At 38.5% G+C, this 22,275-nt stretch overlaps 1 protein-coding gene across 1 annotated transcript; it reads left to right on the forward strand.

The window, feature by feature from the left end:
• The first annotated feature begins 745 nt into the window (after positions 1–745).
• On the forward strand, positions 746–12,989 carry LOC120238005 (ATP synthase F(0) complex subunit C2, mitochondrial-like). The gene is given in 5 exon segments (XM_039241572.1): positions 746–775; positions 777–1,214; positions 4,419–4,491; positions 11,050–11,129; positions 12,825–12,989. Coding segments are annotated over 5 exon segments (786 nt in total).
• Positions 12,990–22,275: the final 9,286 nt, after the last annotated feature.

The following is a 22,275-nucleotide window of genomic DNA, read 5'->3' on the forward strand; positions in this document are numbered from 1 at the left end:
ATTGTCCCTGATGCCCCCTGGCTGGAAATGTTCCTGATGAAACGCAAGCTGATCCACCCTGTGTGACTAAAGGTATTAAAACCAATGAAGAATATGGACAGGGTAAGCTATGATTAATTGAGTAGTACAATGAAACTAATCCGAAATGTACATGAATCTGAAATTTAATGCTCGTTATAAAAAGGGGAATCTCGGCTAGTTTAGCATACCTTCAAAGCTATTGATTTATATATATTACCTTCCTAAAAATTTCCATTCATGAGCTCTCATCTCACGAACAGCAATAATTCTAGAGAAATCAAATGATCTAAATTAATCAGGCATCAACTTTCCCAGGTTGTCCTATTTATCTAGCATGAAAAGTTTTGACGAGATCTAATTATACTGCCGCATTTTTATTTAGAGTTGCCTGTAGAATGTTTTCTTGCTTCACTTGAGCAAACAAAACAAAACAAAACAAGGCAAAAAACATATTCCTACATACAAATCAAAACATCAGAGACCATTGATCCCAGAAGCGCCAGGACAAAGCTGAGAATCAGTGCAGGGACAAGGCTGTAGCGATAGTTTTTGACAAAACCGAGGGAGTGATTCAAAGATAGAATTTATAGCAAAATTGGTGATCGGGATTGGTCAAGGAAGACAGAAGACATTTGCAATCTAATTGTATTGTTTGGGATAAGGGAGGCTATGTCGTAGTACCAAAATGACCCCTGAACCCTTCTGTGTCTTCTCTGCACAGAAAATGTACACCTGTGCAAAGTTTGTCTCCACCCCCTTCTTCGTCAGGAGCACCTCTCCTGAGCGGATCGCTTTGTGCAGTGGTGCTAACACCACCAGACACACTGACCGATGAGAGACTCGGCAGCCTGGCAGACCCCAATCTCCTGACCTCACTTATTCCCAGCCACAGCTTCCCAACCAGCACCATTGTAAGGGATACGGACACAGCAGCCAAGCTCACTGGGGCTGGGGCTGCCACGGTAGGTGTGGCTGGCTCTGGGGCTAGAATTGGGACTCCGTTTGGGAGCCTCCTCATTGGTTATGGCAGGATCCCCTCTCTGAAGCAACAGGTCTTCTCCTATACCATTCTGGGCTTTGCCCTCTTGGTGACCATGGGGCTCTTTTGCCTGATGGTGGCCTTTCTCATCCTCTGTGTCACGTCAGAGGCATCTCCACCTCCCTGGGTCTTTCTCCCATGTCTCGTCTGCCCGGTATGTTCCCAGGCAGCCTGGGGAAAGTGGTTGGCTCAGGGTTTGACAGAGGGAAGACAAATAAATATGGTATTAATAAGGGGAAAAAATGACCCACGAAAACTCACCAGCTTAATATCTAGTAGTTGATTTCTTGTTCATCCAAGTCTGATACCTTGCTAGAGAAGTGAGCTTCCAGTGATCCCACAGAAATTTAGGCTTTTGCTGTCTTATAGCTCTACTATTGAAAATCTTTGGTTTCCCGGGTGGCTGGGTCAGGAAAAGAAGAGAGCTGGAGATTGTCCGGACCTTTCACTGTGGAGGGAGGCTCAAAGTGGCATGTGTACTGAGGCACAGACCATAGAATGTGTCAAAAATTGCATGTGCTTTCCTACATATCCCAGTCTCCACGTAGGCTCCTTTGGGACAGTGGGCTGTGAGCAGAAATGGTGTGTCACCTCTGTAATGAAGCAATGAAGCCTTGGGGGTGAGAGCCAGTATGGGGTTCTTCAAGCTTTTTCTCCCTCTGCCATGTGACTGCAGTTCCAAATGGAAGAACTACAAAAAAAAAAGTTTTTTAAGAACTTGAATTTTTTTCAGGTAACTTGAAGGGAACTACTCTAGGCAACTATCAGACCCATAGATGGCTTTGCGTGGGCAAGAGAGGAGTAAGGCTGTACATGCTGACTCCTGAGATTTGGAGTTTATTTCCACAACATAACCCAGCCGATCTTTACTGAGGCCCCAGGGGAGATGAACACTTCAGAACCAAGTCTTCCACTGGATGGGGTTCTGTGGAAGTGTTTTCTAGACTCCTACTGTTGTTGACATAGGAGTGTTACAACTCAAAGTCACATGAACAGGGATAATGTAATGGGACTAGACATGAGTCTATCCAGTTTAGAAGCAGCCATGTATTTTAAATACAATGGAAGGACTCGTTCTCCCAAGAACAGACTTTATCTTACCCCTAATCATTTTTCCCCACAGTCCCTTCAGAATCCATAAGAATCTGGGTAACATTGTTTTTAAATGATGCCCAGTAGATGTTTTCACAGAAGATCTGAGTGGCCATTTTCTCATAGAGAAGCATAAAAACACTGAGTTATGAAACACTCAGGGCTTTTTATTCAAATAAGTCTTCTTATTGCCTTTTCTGACACATCAAAAATAAGTTCAAGTATATTTTGTAACTGAGCATGATGTAGATTATAGAACTGGACACCTAATCTCACTCCTTATATAAAAATTGCTAATTTTTTAATATATTAGCTTTAGATGTGTTTTCATGTATTCAGAAGTAGAAAGGGCCTGACCCTCTCTAAGATTGGAAACAATTCATGTTAGATATTCCTAAGACAAGTAAGGTTATAAAATGATTTCTAATAACTGCAGATTTTAGCTTAAACATAAATTACACATAGTTTGGAATTGCTTAATGGGTGACAGAAATCCTTGCCTATGGGATAGCCAAACCTCATGATTTGGAAATGTGTGGTCAGAGAAATCATTTATAATTTTTCTTTGAGTTTTGGATGCTTTGGTTTCAGTCAAGATGTATGAACTCTGGTTTATGACTAAGAAAGCCACTTTTCCCCCTCATTCAATGGACGGTTAGCTATATAGCTAAGCATAGATTAACAGAGAGAATTACTAAATTGCCAAATGCTTTCCTTTTTAAGCCAATAGAAGAGTGCTACTTAAATGTATAGGACTATTAGAAACCTAAGAATTTTCAATACCCAAAGCAACGTAAGAGAGAAGACTTAAAGATCTATTTTATAGAAGAATGTGGAAAATAGTCATGTTACAAAGTGATGACAATAAAATACTTCTCTCCTTGTTTATATTTCTTTCATAATTGCTTTTAAACATATTAGACTTTTGAACATCTTACCTTTGTGATGGTACAGGGAAAAAATGACAGGTGAATATTCAGCATCTCTTACATTTCTCAAATCCCAGGGGGATTTTTTTTTCTTTGTCTCCATAATCTGGGGCTCCATTGTGCAACCTGGAATTATGAATGAGAAACAAAGCAGTAAGAATAGTACGTTGAAACCCACCTCAACTACTTCTCACTGCTCAGGACCAGGAGTTATTTGTAGAAAAGGAAGGATAAAAATGACAGGCACAAGAGAACTAGAGTTTGGGCTGGGCTGAAAGAAAAGATAGGTGTTTAGAAGCAAAGGGAGAAGATTGGGACTAAGTTGTGTACCATGATGTGTAGGTCTCTGCAGCAAATGAATGGGAGGCAAAGAGGATTTTTTTTTTAAGTTTATTTATTTTGAAAGATAGAGTGTATGTGCCAGTGAGTGAGGGGCAGAGAAGTGAGAAGGGCAGAGAGAGAGAGAGAGAGAGAGAGAGAGAGAGAATCCTAAGCAGGCACCACACTCTCAGTCTGGAGCCTAACATGGGGCTCGAACCCATGAACTGTGAGATCATGCCGTGAGCCAGAATCAAGAGTCAGACGCTTAACCAACTGAGCCACACAGATGTCCTGGTAGGCAAAGAGGGTTTTTAATGTTGGGTTATATGTTGTGAATGGAAGTCGTCTTCTGGAGAGAATTCAGTAAAGATGAAAGACTCTCTCTTGCTGTCCATAAGAAATGACTTTTCTGAAAGTAATAAAATGCTGAAACAGGTCAAAAAGTGATCAGCTTTACCAGCTGTTGTAACTTTTAACAAGATATTTTAATTTTGTATAAAAATATGGTTGAGAAGACATCATTGCCCTATGCCAAGCTGATAAGACAACACCAAATGGTGATGGATCAACATGGTCAATCATTAAGGAAAACCGTAAAAATAACATGCTGGGATCAGGAGGTGAGTTTCAATGAGGACCACTTCCACATAGGAGGAAGATAAAATTTGCCACACAGGAGCTTAGCAATAGAGAGGTAATTGTCTTACCTAACAAGAGACCTGAAAATGGGTCTCTGTTGGCAGTTGTTACTTCCCTTACCTTTCTCTCATGATTGAAGACTGTCTCTGACACTTTAAAGTGACAGGTCCTTGAGATGAGAGTAAAACTAGCTTGATCCTTACTGCTTATGGCAAAGAAAGAGGGTGCAGAGAATGTAGAATGGCCTCGAGAAGATAGTAGAAAGGCTTCCATGTAGTTCAATATTATATACATCAAGTTTTATTTCCAGGGATATACCAGAGAGAGCAGTGTTTTTGACTGCTTATGACTTACCTGTCAATATTCTCACTATTCAGATATTGCCAATTAGCCTCGATAATGCTGGGTGGAAGCCAGAGTTGGGGAACAAGAGTATATCTGGGCCCCGAGGTATGACCTCTCCCTTTTAACCACTCTCTTCCCCAAATAGAAATCTTTTCACAAAACAATACTGTAATAAGCAATTGGCTTATATTTGTGCCACTAAAAAATCAGGCTCTTTGATTCTCAGAATGAGTGCATCTTAGAGAATGAACAGAGGGGAAAGTTGTATCATCAAGAACATTACTGGCAACATGAAGTAACTAGTGTATTTTATAATTCTAAGATATTTAACAACAGAGAGAAAAAAAAGCTCAAAGTTCTCTAGGCACATATTGAGCTTAATGTGGATCATGCCTCAAGCTTTTTGTATTTCCACCTGGATGATAGAGATCTGAAAGCTTGAGGAATTTCCAATAAACAGAGTGAAGTCAACATAGCCCATGCCACGCACTAAATGTGCTTTCAGGCATGTTTGAAATAATGCAATAGATTAAATGCAAAAGCGTTTCTTTTTCTATGCACTGTTCTGGTAGAATTGCTTTAGTCTGTCCCTGCTCAGTGGATATGAGCATCTTTCATGTGAGACATTAACATCTTGAGCCATAGAGGAGAGTTCATTGCAGGAGTATGTATTTTTGTCTTCATTACTGTTTGGGACTTATTACCACATCTCTCATTTAGCATTGGTTTGAAGTTACACCTTGATCACGTCCAGATACCTTCCCATGAATGTTTTTCACCTGAGTGCACTTGTCTCTTTTGAAGTGGAAGAACTGGGAGTACCCTGGGTGAAGAGATTTGGCATCAACAGAAAGCTCAGTTTTTTCAGGTGGCTCGTCGAATGGAAAGAAAAGACTACAACTGTGGAAAAGGTATTTTTATTACACAACATGCAAATATTTATGTTAACTTGTAGAACGAGTTTGATAAAACACACCCCAAAGCAAGATTAATAACATACAAATAGCCTATTCTCTATACTAGTTCTAGCACAATAAAGAATGTTCTCAATTTCTTTATCTTACAGAGGGTATTCGAGTAACAGCTTTTGGTGCCATGTTGATAAAATCTAAAGATGGCAATATTGATATAATCTAAAGATGATAAGAATAGGAATAAATCACATACAAAGAGGTATTGTATTGACATTAGTTAACAAAACATCTGTTTTCAAAAAAATGAACATATTCTATCTTTGATAATGATAATGATAATAATAATAATAATAGCTACTTCTTAATGAATGGTTTAATAAATATCTGGTGACAAAGGGATTTTATTTAAAAAAATTTGTAACTACTTTACTGAGGTATGATCAGCATACAAAAAATGGTATATAGTTAATGCATACGACTCGATGACTTTGGGGATAAGCATACACCTATGAAAGTTACTACAATCTATGCCATAAACATGCCCATAACTTCCAAAACGTTCCATATATATGTATGTATATGCTTAATTTTACATTAACCCAGTTAATCCTCAGACCAACTTTAAGCAGTCAGTAGGTATTGCTTTCACCAATTTACAAATGGGGAAAATGTGCCTTGAAAGGAATAATCATTTGCCTGAGGTCAAACTGAATGAGTGTTATAGAGCTAGGAATGGGGCACAGGTTTTAAATACTTCAAAGCCTATTTGTTTAACTATTATTATTATTGTTTTATTATTATTTGCTTCTCAAATTTTAGAATATATCAAAGAAAATCATAAAAAAGGTAAATAGGTATATGTGTATATACCTTATTTATAATAGAAAAATTTTGAATTAAAATGTGTGGAGCATGAATCAATAAAGAAAAATGTTTACAGTAGGATGTTAGGTGAACAAAAGCTCATTGTACAAAAGACAGTTGATTCATAGCAATAAGTAATAATTCTACTTCTCTGGGCAGAGATGTTTAGAGATACTTCAGTAAAAGAAAAAAAATATTTATGAGGGCGAAATGTTTACAAGATTTCAGCATTTTAAGCTATCATAACGGTGCTTTCACAGTCTTACATGTGAATGATGGAATAAAAATAAATGCTAAAAATTGTCTTATTTTTTAAAATCTAGTAATAGGAATTTTCATTCATACATTCAAATGAAAGGGAAAGTTATAAGACAAAACAAATCTCTCTTCCCTTACTCTCTCCCTAGTGTCATGTTTCTTGTGAATTATCTTCTAGATTCCTTTTTTTAAAAATTTTTTTGATGTTTTATTTATTTCTAGGAGAGAGAGAGAGACAGAGAGACAGCGTGAGCAGGGGAGGGTCAGAGAGAGAAGGAGACACAGACTCTGAAACAGGCACTAGGCTCTGAGCTGGCAGTCAGCACAGAGCCCGCGCGGGGCTCGAACCCACGAACACAAGATCATGACCTAAGCGAAAGTCGGACGCTTAACCGACTAAGCCACCCAGGCGTCCCTATCTTCTACATTCCTAATGGTGAGAGGCTCACAGATATAAATTATCAATTGCAAGTTTAGACTAATGTTTTGGAAAAGGGCACTCTAAATGGGGTGGATTACCTAAATGACAACCTGAAGTGAGCAGGAAAAGACATCCACATACTTACAGAGACATTAAGGTGGGATAGAGGAGTATGGACAACTTCTGAGAAAAAGAAGGGTCTTTGAAGGAACCAGATAAATATCAGGAAAATGAGGGCCAAGACCTTGGAGAGAAGAGAGGACAGATACATTCAGTGCCTCTTTGCTGATTCACAAGCAGCAGTGGAGAGGCCAAGATACCAAGTAGGTAGTTTATCTGCTTGTCTTATGGGGCTGGTGGAGAAGAGTGATGAGATACAGTCTGAGGGCTCTTAAGAAAGAGAACTCTGGTAAACTGCCCTGCCTGTTAGCTTGAATTCTTCTTTCCAAGAGCAATTTCTGAGGAATGGAGGTGAACTGGAAAGAGATCATGGAGGCCAAAGCACAACTTTAAATCATGTCAATCTTTGATTGGAATGAGGTGGACATTTCCTACCCTAATTGCCTGCCAAAAGCAAAATAAATCCAGGAGGAGATAATATCATCAAAAGACTTAAATTGTCACCTAAGTATTTCATACTAAATTTCCAGTCTTTAATAATCAGATATGCTAGGATACAAGACTAAATAACTAAAAGCCAAAAGAAAAAAACATACAATAGAAAGTCAGAAGTTTTGGATGCTGAAATTTAAAAGAGGTAAGAATAATAGTCTAAGAAATTACATGGCAGAGATTTTAAATAGAATACTAGAAACTAGAAAAAAATCAAAAGACTATCTTGGAACAGAAAAAAATAGCTAACATTAAGAAATCAATAGAAGTTTAATAACAGATTTTTTACAAATGAAGAAAGGAGACAGGAACTGGGAGACAGGCCAAACAAAAATGTCCCAAGGGGGAAAAAATGGATGGAAAATATTTTTTAAATGTGTAGAAAACACACATAAGTGACATGGTGAAGAGGTCTAACATATGTGAAATAAGAGTTGCAGAGAAGAGGGAGGGGGTGCTACAATATTTGAGGAGATAGTGGGCAATAATTTACCAAAACTCTTCCATGGATTAGAAAAACAAGATATATGTCCCAATTCATTTTATAATAATAGAATATTATCTATTCTAATTTTGATATTAAAATCCAAGAAAAAAGACTGCCTGAAATGAGTATAGACCCATCTCTTTTCTGAATATGTATGCAAAAATACCAACCAAAGTACAGGCAAATTGAATACAGAGATATAAAAAGGATAATATCTCTCCTTTTTATAACCAGTTGGGGTTATTCCAGGAATCTGACATAATAATGTAATTCACTAAATTAACAAAATGGAAGAGAAAAGTTATCATAAATTGATGCAGATATAATGTTATGAACTTTTGCATACATCCATGACACACTAAACCTCCCAACAAAGTAGAAGAGAGGTTATTTAATATAATAAAGTTTATGTAAGGAAACACTACAGTAAGCAGACATTAGTAAAATATGGAAACTTTTCCTGGAAAGAGTAAGACACAGAACAAGATTGTCCACTATCACCACTGTTATGCAGATTGTCCGAGATCCCAAATAAATAAATGAAAGGCATATAAATTGCAAAGGAAGAAACAAAATATTATAAAGTTCAGTTGACATGATCATGTACATTGAAATTTCCCCCCTTAACTACGGCCACTTATTATGATTTGTAAATGTATTTCGCAGTGTTGTTGGATACAAAATAAAAAAATATATTAAAAAAATAAAAAAGTGTATGTTTCACTGGAATTTAAGACTGTATTCAAAGGTGTATCACATAATTTTTGAGGTAGTGGCAGAATATAAATTACAAAAAAAAGTAAGGAATAGAAGACATCATGAGACATAATCAATTTTTTACAACACAGGAAACATGCATTAACTAAGCCCTTGACATTGAACTTAAAAATAGTATGAATTGAGTTAAAGAGCATTGGGTTAAGAGATGTAACCAGCTTCTGCAACTAGACATATTAGTAACTAAGATTATGAAGTGAAGACCTTGAACTAGCAAGTAATTTTTTTTTCATAAGCTGAAATTTGAGGGAGACTATAATTATAACATATTGGTATAAGTGAAAACTTGAGGCAGGAATTTTGTTTTGTTCATGGATATAGTCCTTGAATCTGGTATGACACCCAACATGTAACAGCACTCAAAGAATGTCTGAGCTCCTCAGAATTTTACAAATTTCTAAATATTTTATTCAAATTGGATAAAAATGGCAGGTACAAATACAGTTCTTATTTTGTACCAGGCCAAATTTTAGGTGCCTTACTCATACAAATTCATTTAAACATGTCAACCTTGTGAATTAGGTGCTATTTTTATTCACATTTGATAGATGAGGAAACAGAAGCTGTAAGCAACCTGCCTAAGGTTACACAGCTAGTAAGTGTAGGAGCTAGGATTTGAACTTGAACCAGCTGCCTCTGAGCAATGTGACCTTAAACAGTGTGCTGCACTGTTAATTAGGAATCGTCTAATCTAAATTGAAGCCTCACCCAAGATCTCAAAGCATTATTGACGTAATTTGTTAGATTAGATCCCAATTCCCAGTGTCACATTCCTGTCCACTCTGTATTACACACACAGTCCTTTATGTTTTTTTTAAATTTATTTATTTATTTAGAGATAGAGCATACATGCAAGCAGGGGAGGGGCAGAGAGAGGGAATCCCAAGAAGGCTCCCCACTGTCCGCACAGAGCCTGCCACAGGGCTCAAACTCATGAACCCTGAGATAATGACCTGCGCCAAAACTAAGAGTTGCATTCTTAACCTACTGAACGACTCAGTTGCCCCACACCCCAAGTCCTTTAAGGACAGACTAACAATCCAGTCATGGGGAGGGCCAGAGGGAAGGGTGGTTAGAGACATTTTTGCAGTTTTAAATAAATAATAGAATTAATGTAATGATATTTAACTATTTTCAAGGAACTAGTCATTCCACCTGTTGGACATGACAGGGGTCAGATTAAGTAAGAGTTGTGGAACAAAATCAACATGGTAAAAAATTGGACATGGCATGTTTAAATAAAGACAAGAACCCACCTATAATAAGCAAAATCAAAGTGTAAAAGTTGCCAATATAGAGTATCTTTAGGGCAAGTTCATTAAGAAATAATGTCTTTCTCAAATAACTATAAAAACACATGAAAATCTTATGAATCATAACTTCATTTAAACAGAGCTTATGCTTCTGGTTCATGTTTCTTATTAAAATGAATCTCATGTGCAATTTCTAAAAATTAAATGAAATTACTTAATCATTCAACTTTCATTTTGATAACAGAGTATTGATAAACAGGACCCACCTTAGCTTGGGTCTGGATCAAGATCATCTTTCCTTATGCCCCAAAATGCAATCATAAGGTATTTTGTGTTAGATGTTGCAGTAAATGCGGAATCAGTATCATTAACAAAGTCACAGTGTAGATAAATTTGGCTTATTGTTCCCTACTCAGCTTCTTGATGAGTCTCAGCCTCTGTCAGTTTCCCAATATTCTAGTTGGGTGACAAGACCACTGACCCCCTCAGGTTCCCAGAACATTCTGCAGTAGACCAGGCCAGCCAGAGCAAAACAGAAGAGCAGGCTCTCCTTAGACTCCTTAACATAAAGATCACAAGTTCTTTGAGTGACATTAGTGCCTTTAGCGTATGGTGAAATTAAGCGAGATTTTGTTCTCAAGTGAAGAGCATGGGAATGAGGAAGAAGAAACTTCTATCTGAAGAGAGAATAATCCCATATACTTGACATACCGGAGACAGGGCAAAAAGCTGACTAGGGGAGTAATTCAGGAGAAGATAGAATTACATGGGAACAACAGGTGAAAGATTAAGGCTGAAATGTCAGATTAACCACTTCTTAGTCATGTGAGCCTTAAGAAGTCTCCAACCTTCTCTGAGTGGTGATTCCCTCGCCTGTAGATTTGATTAATAAAACTGAGGGTGAACATGATTCTTGAGAATTAAGTAATCTAATGTCTAATAAGAGCCTATACATAGTAGATGATAAATATTTTTGAGATAAATACTGAAAACGACATGTCACATTTTGAAAAGTCAGTCTTATGTCATATAGACTTGTACTTTTTAATTTTTCTATTTTTCTCCAAATTTCTGCAGATAATAAGGTTATATACCGCATACAACATGAATACCAACAAATAACCAAGCACATGGACTTTATGAGAAAAGAAGAGAAGGTAAACAATGATACACATTTTATGTCATAGTAAATCTGTGGTCCATAAATGCTAATGATTTACCATTGATCCCATTTATTACCTAGTATTGTAACTGAACTTGCGGTTAAAAAATTGTAATGTGTACTATAAAGTGTCTTTGTTACTCATTCATAAATCTCAATTTGTGTGATTGGCCAATTGACATATTTTCCTATCAAAATCTACAGTTTTTATTTTGGTAAACGTTACCGCTGAGGTACAGGTCCTCATGCGAAATGAACCTACAAAGTCATGCTGCAGTGACAGGTGACAGCTCCCCCTACTGACCAAAAGTATAGAGGACACTATGCATATCGGACCCTACCTCTGAAAGCATTAAGAACTTAGCTTGCAGGTGGAGAGGTGAGACAATATTTAGACAAGTGCAGAGACACACACACACACATCACACGTATGCATGCACACATACAAAAACACTACTTATTCCCATTTTCACCCCTGCCCTACATATATATGCTTGAAAAGTGCTGAGCATATGAAAGCTAAGTTGATATCATTGAAAGGCATCCTCTTTCTGTGAAAAGCAGGAATGCAATCCAGGTGGACCAATTTCATAACAACCACACAGGGGCGCTTGAGTGGCTCAGTCAGTTGAGCATCAGGTCATGATCTCACACTTTGTGAGTTCGAGCCCCACATCAGGCTCTGTGTTGGTAGCTCAGAGCCTGGAGTCTGCTTCAAATTCTGCGTCTCCCTCTCTCTCTGCCCCTCCCCTGCTCACACTATCTCTCAAAAAATAAGTAAACATTAAAAAAATAACAACCAGTAAATCTACGTTTCAAGCACTAAGCCTAGATTTTAATTTCAACCAGGTAAGAAGCACTCAGGGATAGATAGCTGCATTAAGTTTAAGTGCAACTATTTTTTTTTCATATTCTTAATGGTTTCTAACTGTTCCCGACTCTTTAATTTACTGAGCTCTTAAACATTCAGTGGGATGCTGAGTCCTGAGGATACAGCAGTGAATCAACTGAGTAAAATCTCTTCCTTCATGGAGATTATATTCTAGTGGGGAGAAATAAATGTTCACATCAAGTCACACTGATCTCTGAAGTCTTCAAAGTATAAAACATGTCAAACAAGTAAAAGTGAGTTTTAATTGTTCTTTGAATGCAACTCGGAAACGTGAGGTTTAATTCCACGGTTGCTTAGACACTGTAGCTGACCTGTTCCTTAGGAAATTGACCGCTCTATTTCTAGTGCCCTGCTAATGTTTTCAACTAAGTTCAAAGGTGCTAATAGAAATAGTATGAAAATCAGATATTGTAATATGAAAAATGTAAAAATCAGTGGTTCTTGTGATACGGAATTCAGTGGGAGATATGCCCAGGCAAGGGCACTTAACTGCTCTTTCTTTAAGACCTTGAACCTTTCCCTCTTCCAGTATTTGAGCCCTCTCTATCACTAAATGTATCATTCTTCTCCTTTACAAGGAGTTACAGAGAAATACTAAATAAAGCACGATTTGCAAAATCCCCATAATCCTTGAAAGAGCAGGAAAGATCGCCAAAACAAAAATGCCTGCGTGCAGATCCTAGTGGGGTGTTGTGTTTAAGGTTACCTTCTGTTCAAGCTGTTTTTAAGCTACTCAGATTAGATTTTGGAAGCCGAAAGGTTACCTTTCTAAGGCTAATATGTGGGCATATTAATTAGGTCCAGAACCGGCCACAGAACACTGTCGCGTTGCCATTTAGTTTGAGGCTGGAGTTGAATACCATTGGGGCGAACAGTGACTTTGCCACCTGCGCCCGATCACGTGGGGGGCATGAAGTCCAGAGCTCTCAGCTGATCCTCTGGTCCCCAATGGCAGCACAATAAGAAATGGGTGGTCTTGCCCCAGTTCCTGTGTCTCTGAAGTAAGGGGTTTGTGGGCACATCCTATAGTATGTCCCCAAAGCAGTAAAGAACAGACGACCAGGAAAGGAATATGAAGATATGAAAGAGACTGTTTGACACATATCATGAGTGTGGAAGAACGAACACCGGCAAGATACAGGGAAGGTAACATCAGAATGCAAGCTGGCTCCCAGAAATGTAATTCTATAGACAATACTAAATAGGCCCACAGAGATCATTACCCCCCCACCCCCGCACCAGAGAAGAAACAGCTCCCTTTTCATGCTAACTCTTCGTTACTACTGTGTGATTTACACATTCTCTTCTTCCTCTGCTATTTTCATTCTGAGTTGGGAAGAGAAATGGTTCCAAACTATTTGCAGCGAACTTCTTTACGCAAAGTAAGACACGCAGTGGATACACTGCAGTTCTTTCTCAGTCTCCAAGTTTCGTACCCTCATGCTAAAGAGTTCAAGTGACTGCCATGACTTTATTCCAACCTTTCCCCCCCTTGTTTGCAGTAAGCTACTGTTTTAATCATGTACCTATATTTTAAAAAGCCTGAAACAGCAGTCGTAGGTAATTTATAGAATTCTATATTGCTTTTGGTGTTATGTTGCTATTTGGTCTCCTGGAAGAGGAAACAAAAGACTTTTCACAGCCAGAACTCATTCTTGAAACTTCTTCACACTCTGAGAGAGTCCCATGTTGTTGTAAGACATACCACTCAATGCAGAGATACCTGCTGGGAGAATCAGAAGGTTAGGCAAACAGGTCTCACGGGCTCAAATCAAGGTGTTAGCAAACCGGCATCCTTTCTAGAAGGTTTCAGGGAGAATTTGTGTCTTGCCTTTTGCAGCTTCTAGAGCTGCTAACATGCCTTCGTTTGTGGACCTCTCCCCCCAACTTGGAAGCAACACAGTCTCTTTCTGACTCCTCTTCCTTGTTACATCCCTGTCCCTGACTGTCTTCTCTCTCCGTCTTCCACTTTTAAGGACCTTTGCGATTACATGAGACGCACCCCCATAATCCAGGAGAACACACTTAATTTAAGATCAGCTGATTAGCAACCTTAATTCTGTCTGCAATTTTAGTCCCCCTTTGCCATGTAGCCTTAACTTATTAACAGGTTTTTGGGGTTTAGGACATTCAGTGGGAGAATACCTTTGGGATGCATTATTCTGCCTCTCGCGGAGATAGTGGGTGAGTAATACTTAACGTAAAGCTGATAGGGTAGGGTAAATTTATATATCCACATAGCAACACTTGAATTAAAACCTTCAATTTCAGGGGCGCCTGGGTGGCTCCGTCGGTTAAGGAACCGACTTCGGCTCAGGTCATGATCTCGTGGTTCTGTGGGTTCGAGCCCCACGTCGGGCTCTGTGCTGACAGCCAGCTCAGAGCCTGGAGCCTGTTTCAGATTCTGTATCTCCCTCTCTTTCTGACCCTCCCCTGCTCACACTGTGTCTCTCTCTCTTTCTCCCTCTCTCTGTCTCTGTCTCTCTCTCTTTCTCAGAAATAAATAAAATATTAAAAAAATAAAAAATAAAATAAAACCTTCAACTTCACCTCCAGATCCTGGGGTGATTTGATACCTCATTTTGGCCACTACTAATTGGGTCAAATGCTGTATCTGAATCCTTCCTGTGTCCCTATGTTAATAATTCACTCCATTTATATTCTAACATGCAGACATGATATTAATATTAGTCCCTAGAAATTCACTTTAGAATTTCTGAGAATGGACACCTGGGTGGCTCAGTCGGTTGAGCATCCAACTTCGGCTCAGGTCATGATCTCGCGGTTCGCGGGTTCGAGCCCTGCCTTGGCCTTGCTGCTGTCAGTACAGAGTCCGCTTTGGATCCTCTGTCCCCTCTCTCTGCCCCTCCCTACTTGTGCTTGGGCGCATGTGCTCTCTCTCTCTCTCTCAGAAATAAATGGACATTAAAAAAATTTTAAATTTCTGAGACCATAATTGATTTTTGAAGTATCTTTCTCTATCATTTGCAAAGATCTACAAAGACAACAAAAATGCTTGAGTAATGAAAAATCTTTATTCTGCTTTTACCATCTTCCAATATAAGTAGACTCTGATGAAGAAAATAACTAACTTATGGAAGAAAAGAAAAATCCCTTTCACCAAGCAAACAAAAAAATGAGAACTATGAGAGAGAAAAGGTAAGTTTTTAAAAAAAGCGTACTTTACAATTCATGGCTTGAGGCTGGCAGAGGTGCAGGTGGAAGATTTTATCGGATCCTTAATATGCCATGGCTCAAAAGTATAATTTGCAGTTTTAGTGAATAATAACTCCTCATTTTTTCAACAGCAATTAATGAAGCAAAGTGCTAGCTTCTGGGATTATAAAGAGGCATGAGACAGAGTATAGGCATAAGGACATATAATTTCAGTGCAGTAATGAAAGTTCGTTAAGAAAGGTATTTGTAGGGGGCACCTGGGTGGCTCAGTCAGTTAAGCGTCCAACTTCGGCTCAGGTCATGATCTCACGGTTCGTGGGTTTGAGCCCCGCGTAGGGCTCTGTGCTGACGGCTAGCTCAGAGCCTGGAGCCTGCTTCAGATTCTGTGTCTCCCTCTCTCTGACCCTCCCCTGCTCACACCGTCTGTCTCTGTCTCTCAGAAATAAATAAAAAAATTTTTTTAATTAAAAAATAAAGAAAGGTATTTGTGGATTTTTAAGGAAGCGCAAAGAAAGGGGATCTAACACATCTTGGAAAAGAAAAACAGAAACAGATTCAGGAATAACCTCCTAGCCTGTGGATGCCTGAGCTCAGTCCTAGAGCATAAGGAAGTCTGAGTCAGGCTGTTGGGTAGAGTAGAGCAGCCAAGCCAGGCTATGAAAATTGCGAACTAAGGAACAGAAAGTGATAGAGCCCCTTGCATACCAGGACCTCCCAGCTTCTCAGGCTCAGGATGGTCAGCTTCTCATTCTTCAAGATTCACTTCAAACACTTCCTCTGGGAGCATATGGGTCACTCAGTCAATTAAGCGTCAGACTTCAGCTCAGGTCACAATCTCAAGGTTCGTGAGTTTGAGCCCTGCATCAAGCTCCGATCCTATTTCCCTCTCTCTCTGCCCCTCCCCTGCTTGCACTCCCTCTCTCTCTCTCAAAAATAAACGTTATAAATAAATAGAAATTTTAAAAATTAAAATAAAAACACCTCCTCTGAGAACTCCTCCCTAACCACCTTTCTTGAAACAGAACTCCTCAGTAATTCATTATCGTAGCCCCCTACTTACTTCTTTACTGGTATTTATTACATCTTTAACTATGTTAATGTGTATGCTTGGTTTTTTGCTTCTCTTCTCCCTTACTAGAATGTAAAGTGTCAGACCATACCACCATTGCGTTTTTCTAGAATGTTTCACTAATGAAATTATCCATAGCAATTTTTCATGATAATTTTTTGTATTCTTCCTTATATCAGCAGCTAATGAACTGCAAGAAATCATAGCGGAGCTGGAAAAAGTCCAGGAAAATCTGAAACTTACACATGGCCATCCAAATGCAGCAGTGTCCCTGGGGAAGATAATATCATGGGATTTTGCTGGTAGAAGCAGAACAAGAGAGTATAAACAAGCTTAGAAATGTAATCCTTGCTCGTGGCTTTAGGATAACTAAAGTCATTTTTAGCAACGTTAATCTGGTCACCCTTTGAGTAAATATCCTTCTGATATATGCATTTGTAATATGAGAGGGCAGATTAAAAAGCTGAAAGCATCAAGTCGCTTGACATCCATGAGGAATATACTTGAAAGCATCTATTTCATGGATGCACAAATGCATACGTGCCATTTTCTTTTTACAGTTCTATTTCTTCCCCTCTAAAGGCTCTTTAAAAAATCACTTCACAATGTCATGCTGAAATATCAGTTCTACCTGTTAGGTAAAGCACATTCTCAAGATAAGTGACTCATTAAATGTATATTGTACCCCAGCTTGAGAATCTTCAGCACCATACGTTTGAAAGCTGAGATTGTTTCTTCCTGACTTGTGAGAAATAGTCAGACATGTATCTCTTCCGGTTCAGAGTTCTACCAAATCATTGGTGATAACTAAAACAAAACCCCATCTTGGGTGATAATTCTCTAGACCTGACTTAATGTGAAACCGCAGAGGACAAAGACTTTAAAAGAAATAAGACACGACTAGCATAATCTTCGTAAGGTTTTTGAGTCATATTTTAAAAGCAATAACTCTGAAACCTAAAATAATTTTACACACACATACGCACACACGCACAAGAATCTGCTGTTTTGGATTCTTGAAATGGCTGACACCCCCTTCTGTGCTGAATGATGGCCAGCATAGCTGACTACGGGTAGCAAAAGCCACACTCAGATGCCGACTCACAGGTTACTGTCCTGTACTCATCTCAGACTCCATGTCCAGGTCCTTGACATTGGCCTTTATTGCAAGAGACCCCGTCCTGAAGCAACTCCACACACAGCTGGCAAATTTTAGCCTTAAGACCTGTCGCCTCTTTCTTACTGGGTTTTGGCTTCTCACTTGGCTTAGAACACTTACAATGTTCTTCCTCGGACAGGAAGAAACTGCTTCAGCCTGCGCCCTGTCACAGGTCGTCTGAGCCTTGTTCCAGGTTGAACTAATATCTGCTCACATCCTTATCCCTCGCATACCGACACACACACACACACACACACACACACACACACACAGAAACACACATGCTTCCCTAGGCAGGAAATAAGGATTTCATTTCCCAAGACTTCTTTTTTTTTTTTCATTTTACTTTCTTTGCATAGCTGGTAGCTTAGAGTCAAACACACAGCAAGTACATAAGACACACTTGATGAAGACTCAGCCGTCATGCCCCACTAGGCACACAACCACAGCATTTAAAAGTAAGACAAAACGTTCCTATTTCACATGAAAGATATCCTCTCTTTTTTTTATTTAGAAAAAATTGGTAAACAATGTGAGAAGGATGTATCTCAAACAGATGTTTAAAAAAAACTTTTAAAAACTCCTTTTTTTTGTCTTAACAAGATGTCTTGTTCAAAATCAATACACTGCATGTTGCCTAAAAAATAAAGAAAAAGAAACACACAATTATTTCTATTTCTGGTTGGGGGGACCAGACACAGTCGGAATGATGGAGCAGGCCAAGCCAGAGGCAGTCACTTCCTTCATCAAGATTATCCTGGAAGAGGGGCGCCTGGATGGTTCTGTCGGTTAAGCGTCCGACTTTGGCTCAGATCATGATCTCACAGTTCGTGGGTTCAAGCCCCGTGTCAGGCTCTGTGCTGACAACTCAGAGCCTGGAGCCTGCTTTGTATTCTGTCTCCCTCTCTCTGACCCTCCCCTGCTCATTCTCTCTCTCTCTCTCTCTCAGAAATAAATAAAACATTTAAAAAAAAAAAGAGTCCAGAAAAACTGGAAGACATTTCATTTGCAATCTTTTCCTCATCAGAACATTTTCCCCTCAATTATAAGTATTATAACTAATCTTCAGTGACTAATATAATTATTGATTTTCAGTGGTGCAATTGACTCATTCATTGTTTCACAGACCACCATTAATTCCCTTGCTATATTTACATTTTTAAGCTCCCTTCAATATAACAGATATTTATTTTAGTCTTACTATCGTGACCTCATATTTACTTCATTATTTATGAGATTCCCGTCTGTGAGCAGTATCCTCATGATCGTAACTGTTCCGTTCCCAAGAGCTCATGTGGTAGTGAATGAATAGTGTGGCAGAGGCTGCTATGGATGTTACAGAGAAGGCATGTTTGCAGCCCCAGAACTTACCTCTGATACAAGAGAGAACAGGAAAATAACTGTGATAGAGGAAAAAGTATTGTGAAAAATAATCACATTGGGAGCACTGAGTGTTATGTGGAAACTAATTTGACAATAAACTATTTGTAAAAAAAAAAAAAAAAGAAAGAAAAAAAACATTAAAAAATAATAATAATAATCACATTGTAACCGAATAGTACTTCTGAAAATGTATCCAGCATCCTCAAAATGCATCTTGAAACGAATTAAATATTCATTTCTTAAGCTTCATAGCAGCTGATAAATTACCAGGGATTCCACAGGAAATAATTCAAGATGGCTTACAAATGAAAGAGTTCCTAAGCTAAGTTCAAAGCTTAGAAACCCATGAAAATGTTCTGAGAAACACTTAACTTTTGACTTTGCAAACCTTGGAAGAGAATTAATTTTAGGACAAGAATTACATTAAAGTATGTAACTATAAGTATGGATTGTAGTTTAACTTACTTTTGTCCCCCCAAACAAATATTCTTTTTTTTTTTTTTATAATGTTTCATTTATTTCTAGGAGAGAGAGAGAGAGACAGCGCGAGCAGGGGAGGGTCAGAGAGAGAGGGAGTCACAGACTGAAACAGGCTCCAGGCTCTGAGCCGGCAGTCAGCACAGAGCCCGACGCGGGGCTCGAACCCACGAACCGCGAGATCATGACCCAAGCGAAAGTCGGACGCTTAACCGACTAAGCCACCCAGGCGCCCCCCCAAACAAATATTCTTATTCAACACTTCTTTAAAGCATTGAATCGTAGTGTCATGGGATGCTATTAATTAAATTAAACAAGAGGACAGTTTGCTAAAATCATTTAATCTTACTGGAACAAAATATCAACTGTAAATGTAAATTGTGACTTAAAGATAAACAAAAATATGACTCCCACTGGAAAAATAATGGCTGATATGTAGAACTTTTAAGAATCTGTGCCACTAAAATTCATGGTGACAGAGTGATGTGTCTCTAACATTTGGGTTATTAATTAAACATAATTAGTTATGTTTCTTTATGGGAGAATAATTTTACTTTTAGGAGACATGTGGATAACTCAGTGGTAGAGGTGGCATGTACTTTACTTCATGATATTTGTGGATAGTCAAAATCCAGGGAAAGAATATGGTGGAAAATAGTCTTAGAATTATGATGGAAAATACAGAGATGCCTTGTGGATGCTGGGATAGAGCAGTTGGAAATCTAGAGGGACAAACATTTGAAAATCCCGGAAAATCTAACCCTCCAGGGCAAAGTGTATACAACACTCTCATTCTGTTCTAGAAACAAGGAGTTTATGTGACTTACAGCTAGTGAATGGTGAGCTGGAGTCCCAGAATTTCTCATCTGATGCTTTTCCAGTACATCTTCCACCCATCTCTTCAGAATAAACAGGTACTGCAGTGAAATATTAATAGATGTTCAGGCAGCCTTCCCAAACTTCAATTCAATTTACAGCAAGAAAAGTGAATCTAGTATGTATATTTCTTATCTTTTATAGGAGAAAAGCATTGCTGATGTATTTATTTGAAAAGGTGCTCAGTAACCTGGTAGAAGGTAACACGGTGACATTTTAATAGAGACTTTTTCTTGTGCTCTTTACTGTCATCAAGGACTGTAGCTAATGTGCGTAGCACAGTTGATTAGAACATTGGGATAATCATGGGCTTGATTTCTGTGTGGGATGCATGCTATACATCCCTCACTGGCCTTTAATTAAAGCAGCTAATTATCTTTCAAATGCTAAGGGCAAGAAAATTTTGATGGATTGTTATCTTAAATCTTGACAGCTTACTGAAAACAGATGTGGTTATAATGGCCCCTATCAACTTAATCTATAAAGTATAAAGAATTCTATTGTTAATATCAATGTCTTAATAAACATTTAAATGTCATGATTTTGTTTTGAATTTTGTGCCTGCCCCCCCCCCCCCCCCCGGTGGTTAAAGGTTAAAGTTGAGCAGGTGGGTGCCAGGTTAATGATGAAGTTTGTTCTCAAAAGTTGCTGTATCTTATTGTGATTACCTAAGTACGGGAGTGGTGAGGTCTAGAATCTGAATAATTTAAATGGTTGGAGCACCAGGGTTCCCAAGTGGCACAAGCTGTTAAGCGTCCAACTTCAGCTCAGGACATGATCTCCCAGGTCCTGGGTTCGAGCTCCACTTAGTGCTCTCTGCTGTCAGCACAGAGCCTGCTTTGACATTGTTCCCCACTCCCACCCCTCAACTACTCGTGCACACATGTGCTCTCTCCCTGTCTCAAAATAAATAAATAACTTAAAAAAATAAATGATTGGAGCATGGAGAAAACATCCCTGGACAAAATTAATCCCTCAATAGTCAGCATATCTTAAAATAAAACAATGGAGTGATTGGTTAAAACATTATATGTCTACGTGTATTTTCAAAAATCATATCATAACAGAAAATGCAGGCAGTTTTAGCATCCAACCATTTTTTTCAGCCTTAAAACCAGGAAACATAATGTTTAAGAAGCGATTTTGACTGTTTCCAAAAGGTGAGTAATAATTTGCTAAAAAAGGAATCAGGAAATAAAAATCGTGTTACAACAGTGCATAACTAAATCAGAACAAAACACAGCAGTTCCCTCAAGAGGGTGAATTGGTGTTGGCACTAAACAAACACGGTCCCAGCTCACTTATGTGAATTTATTTTAAAATTTACAAACGAACGTTTAACTGTCATGTAACTATAAAACACAGTCAGCGTTCCATGCACGCTGGGTTGGGAGAAAGTAAAAATGTCACAGAAGCCTGGAATGTCAGAGCCATAATGAGCTTCAACTGACATCTGATCCAATGACTTCCTTGACTCTTGAATTCTTCTCATAACTTCCCAGCCTAATGACCATTTAAACTTTGTCCATGTATCTAATGGTGGAAGACAATTTGAGTAGTGGTTAAGCAGACAGTTCAAAGCCTCTGTCAAAACCAAGCTAATCAGTTGTAACAGGTCCGCATTATATACTGTGAAGTCTCAGCTGCCTGGCAAATAATCCATTATCTGCTCACAAAATGATGCCGAGGTATTTGAGCACAAGAAAACAGATATTCGAGGTAGACAAACACTTGGGTGTCCTGAGGATTTTGTAAGGATGAACCAGCGGATCATGAAAAATACTTTGAAGAGTTATGAATTTATGAGGCATAATTCTTGAATTTTATTTTTTATCATTCTCTAGGTGATAAAATGATTGCTTTCAATGTGGAGTCTAGCTTTTAACAAACCCTACCTCATTGGAGATTTGCATAAAGAAGACTTTCATTTGCGTAAAGAAGACAGTCCATGAAATATCTGAAAACAAAGCAAAGAGAAGAAGAAAAGTATGAGATCTCAAGTATATTCCTCTGCCTTTTAATATGCATTGCCAATTTTCCTACAGGTATCTTATTTTATTTTGATTGTATGTGAATCTTAACCTACTCAATGTTGGGATTTTAAAACA

The sequence above is a fragment of the Hyaena hyaena genome, unplaced genomic scaffold (genome assembly GCF_003009895.1).
Source record: "Hyaena hyaena isolate Hyena2069 unplaced genomic scaffold, ASM300989v1 scaffold_196, whole genome shotgun sequence".
Taxonomy (NCBI): Eukaryota; Metazoa; Chordata; class Mammalia; order Carnivora; family Hyaenidae; genus Hyaena; species Hyaena hyaena.